The 4,465-nt window shown below is 54.4% G+C and overlaps 1 protein-coding gene across 1 annotated transcript; it reads right to left on the reverse strand.

The window, feature by feature from the left end:
* Positions 1-3,273: 3,273 nt before the first annotated feature.
* HS3ST6 (heparan sulfate-glucosamine 3-sulfotransferase 6) lies at positions 3,274-4,141 on the reverse strand. Its single transcript, XM_035895941.1, has 2 exons — positions 4,137-4,141; positions 3,274-3,892 (listed from the first exon to the last, which is right to left on the reverse strand). The coding sequence occupies exons 1-2, from the start codon at positions 4,139-4,141 to the stop codon at positions 3,274-3,276; spliced, it is 624 nt and encodes a 207-aa protein (XP_035751834.1).
* Positions 4,142-4,465: the final 324 nt, after the last annotated feature.

Consider the following 4,465-nt stretch of genomic DNA (forward strand, 5'->3'; position numbering starts at 1 on the left):
AAAGTTTCTTCATTAGTTCCCTGCTCTCAGTGGCACGGCACAAGAGCCTCCGCTGAGATGCGAGCTGACACCTTCGGAAAATCAGCTGCCGATTTTCCTGACATTTCCTTTTTTTCATCAGGGGCTGAGGCAGTGATAACAAAGGCAGTTTCTCCTCTGGATAGAAAAGATGAACACATGTTGCATTAGCACGTGATGGGATCTGAGTCCTGCCAGTGAAGGGAACCCACCCAACCCCGGGGAATGGGACAGCCCGCTGGAGAGCTGCTCGGGGAGCACACTGAATTTGAAGCAATCGCTGCTTGAGCGATGCCGCCCTTCCCACACACCAGCCCGTCCCTTGCACGCCCGCTCGCTTCTGGAGCTGAACCCCCTGCCCTGTGACACTGGACGGACCCACACGACAGGACAGCACAAGTGGGAAGTGGGCGCCGCATCCCACATGCCACGTGTGACCGGGGAGCGACTCGACGCAGATCTCGGCAGAGCCACCGGCCCAGCCGCCATCCTGCAACCAAGCAGCTTCGGCTGGAAGCCCATCGCTCCGCTGGGAGCTCTTGAAAGCAACAAAAATGACCCAAAACGCTGCCATGGTCGACTTAAGCCTGTGCTTGCACTCAGAGCAAGAGATTTCATCCCCGGCACCTTCCCCCTTCCAACCCAAAGCCGCTTTTATTGTCTTGATCTAATGAAGTGCAGACTTCACCTGGACAGATCCATAAGTGGCTCCTCTCGGAGGCAATGAATACAAATACTTGACCTCGTGAGCTGCGGGGCAGCAATTAGTTTAAGCAGGGGGTTTGTGTAACACTTCAAAAGTCTTAATCCGTGCGGTCAGCCCTGGCACGGTATTTGCCAGAACCTATTGAGTAGTCTTAATGAGTCTGCAAAGCAAGCTTTCAATACATTTTGGGTCGCTTCAGATGCTTTAAATGGCATAGTCTATATCGTATTGTGCGGCTTTAGAAAGGCCCGGGCTTTAAAAAAGTATGGCTCCCTTTCACAGGGCAGACAGAAACCATCTTTAGAGCCGGGACCCTTAACGTTTTGCATATCAATATGGCTGGGGCTGAATGCAGTCACTCAGCTGAGAAATAGGATCACTATCAGCGTTTCCAGGCTTTCACAGGCACTTGGGAAACTTTAAAGCCCTTCGTGGAGAATAATTTGGTCGAATGTCTTGGCTGGAAACAAAACCTAAACAAGCAGAGCGCAGTCCATCATGCGGAGCTGCCAAGGAGGCCGACAAGAGGCTCCAGCCGCTCCAACATCCAGCGCCCAGCGGGTCGGTGGCCGGGGCACTTGCGGTCATGGGGAGACCCTGCACTGGACGTGGGGTGCTAGGGCCCTCCTGGCAATGGCCACATCCCTGGGAGGGCTCTGGGATTTTCATCAGCAGAAAACCAGTCCTGATTTCACAGAATCACAGAATCACAAGGGTTGGAAGTGACCTCAGGAGATCATCTAGTCCAACCCCCCTGCTAAAGCAGGTTCTCCTAGAGCGTGTTACACAGGACTTCATCCAGGTGGGCTTTGAATATCTCCAGAGAAGGAGATTCCACAACCCCCCTGGGCAGCCTGTTCCAGTGCTCCGTCACCCTCAGAGGAAAGAAGTTTTTCCTCATATTCAACTGAAACCTCATCTCTTCTTACTATTCTTTTCCAATATCCCAGTTGCTTAATACCAGCCATAAAGCCCCCAGGCTCTGGCATCACGCCGGTGGCACCTGTGTCTGTCCCTGGTGCCCCTCACGCATGCACAGACTGACAGCATGATGCCCTGCTCCCTGCGCAGAAACAGGCAACTCTTTGCATTTAATTCCGATACCACATTAAGCGCATCCTCCCAGGTGCCACTCATCCCGGCAGCAACCAGACGAGCAAGCGTGCTCAGCCTCAGCTACAGCCCGGAGCATCAGTACCAAAAATACACATCACCTCCAAAGGGCACAAAGGAGGTGACAGTGGCCGGGACAGAGGAGCTGTGAGGGGCAAAGCACAACGTGCCAGCATCAAACCACCCCAGAGCTGGGATGAAAGGGGCCAGCGCCCAGCGTGCATCCCAGGAGAGGCGGTACCTGCCACCTCCGGCACATCCAGACAGCAGCAGCGAGGAGGGGAGGTGATGGCATGCCCAGCATCAGCTCTGGGATAGCAATGGCACACATGGTGTCAACTTTGGGATGGTGATGGCACGCCCAGCACCAGCCTTGGGATGGCAAGGACATGCCTGGCACCAGCTTTGGGATGGCGATGGCACGCCTGGCGCCAGCCTTGGGATGCGGCAGGATGGAAGAAACAGCAGCCAAAGCATATTTGCAAACAATGCGGGGCCTGAGGGCCCTTGAAAACACATAATTAGCTCATTAAAGAGACAAATACAAGTCACTAATAAGATACTAGAGGTTAATTAAATGTTTTCCCCACCTTTAATTAAGGGAAAACTAGTTAATTCAGATTAAACTAATTTCTGCAGCCTCCCATGATGGCCCTCTATGGCTGCAGATTTGAAAATCTATTGAGATTATTGAACTGAAAGGTCAGAGTTTGGGGCTTTTGTTCGCTCTGCCTGGGTGAATTCGGGAGAAGCAGGGATTTTTATCCTACGGGTTACAAAATGCCTTGCTTTATCATCTGGGTTACTCAAAGAACATAAGAAGGTATGTGATACACAACTCCCTCTCCTTAACCCCGGACCTGGAGTTTATTCAAAACTACTGCCGTTAATTGTTTTTCTTAACTAGGAAATTCCTGTGAACCATTTTCTGTCTGCAAAACTTACCCCACGCTTGGGGACTGCTGCTTGGCCAGCCTCACCCACCGCCCAACGGCAGCCGCTGCCTGCACTCAGCACCGGAATTTGCATTAGCAAAAACCCACTGGTGCACACCCCCGAGGCCAACTGGTTTCCAAAGTTTTTATTGTGGGTGGCAGAGCCATCATCCCCATGCACACCCACGCACCCACCCATGCACTCGCACACGTCCACTCGCCCCCGAGAACCGTCACAGTTAATATAGATTAGCAAAATTTATATGGAAGAATATTTAATCTGGTCAGGGAGGGGAGAGGGATCATCTGTGGTTTTATTTCTTAAATATTTCTCTCTACTCCAGAAGGGTCCGTTTCTTGCCAGAAAAGGTCCAATATAAATTAGAACGAAGGGAGGAGGTTGCTGGTGGGGCGGCCATGAGCATCCCTGGACCACAGTCCTGGCTCCACACAGTGCTGGGCAGACTGGATCCCAGCACAGCAGCATGCCCTATGGATGGCTCAGTCCCACCCAAAATCCTGCCCTGTCATCTGATAAAACTTCATGTTGAAGGGTCTGTAAAACTCCCGCAGGCGCTGGACCACCTGCATGTCGATTTTGGGGTGCGGCCGCCCCTTGGATTTACCCAGGCAACGGGGCTTGCTGCCGCCCTCTGGCTTCTTCAGGCAGGGAAAGCCCTTGGTCTCATTAAAATAGAAATGTTTGTCTGTCACCACCCTCTTGAGACCCAGAAAGTCCTGGACACGGCCCATCTCCCCGGCCGGGTCGCTGACGAGCCTCTCCCCACTGACAAAGAGGAATTTGGAGAGGGGGAAGTACTGCAGCCAGTTGTCCAGGTGCTTGGCGTAGATCCCAATCCTCACTGCGCTCCAGCTCGTGTCAATCAGTCCCGTGCTGACGTTTTTGAAGGCCAGGGTCTGGAAGCTGGGGATGGCGGGATTTTTGGAGAGTGTCTGCGTATAGTCTGAGATGGCGCGGGTGACGGGGTTGCGCACCACCACGATCAGCTTCGTGTCCCGAGACATGTTGTAGATGCGCTGGGGAGCCTCCTTGGTGACAAAGTAGCTGGGGGTCTTCTCCATCGTGATCTGCCCCTCCAGCGTCCGCGGCATCAGGCTCCTGGGGAGAGAAAGGGGGCACGATCAGGATTCAAGGCACGGCTGCTCCGACCTGATGCTGCGACGGGGACGAGCGGGGAGCAAGCCCCAAAACCCAGCCAGAAATGCCATGGGGCTCCCCAACCATGACCACCTCTCCCCTTCCCCTCCTGCCAGCCAGGGACACTGCCTTGTCACACCCCAACGGTCACCTCCTCGTCTTCGAAAGCCCTCCTAGGAGCTCCTGGTCTCTCCTTTCTGCTCACCTCATCTCAGCCTCCCCTTCATCCCTGCCAGGGTCTGTCCCCAGGCAGGGACTCCCCGTCACCCTGCCCCGCCAGCAGCACCATCCAGAGGGCACTTGCAGGCTGTCGCTCCCCCTTGGAGGTCCCCTGGGACCCCCTTCCCAGCCCTGGAAATCCCTCCTGTCCCCTCCTCCTCCACCCCAGTGAGTTTAGTGGTGGCAACTGGCATCTCCATGTGTGCATTTTGGGATGGGGCTGGTTTGCACCCCAGCCTCCAGGAGGATGGGTGGCATGTCCTGGAGGTGCCAACTCGCCACGTAGGGTGGCAAAGAGGAAAGTCTCATCACTGG

The sequence above is a fragment of the Egretta garzetta genome, unplaced genomic scaffold, assembly GCF_000687185.1.
Source record: "Egretta garzetta isolate BGI_Z169 unplaced genomic scaffold, ASM68718v1 scaffold426, whole genome shotgun sequence".
Lineage (NCBI taxonomy): Eukaryota > Metazoa > Chordata > Aves > Pelecaniformes > Ardeidae > Egretta > Egretta garzetta.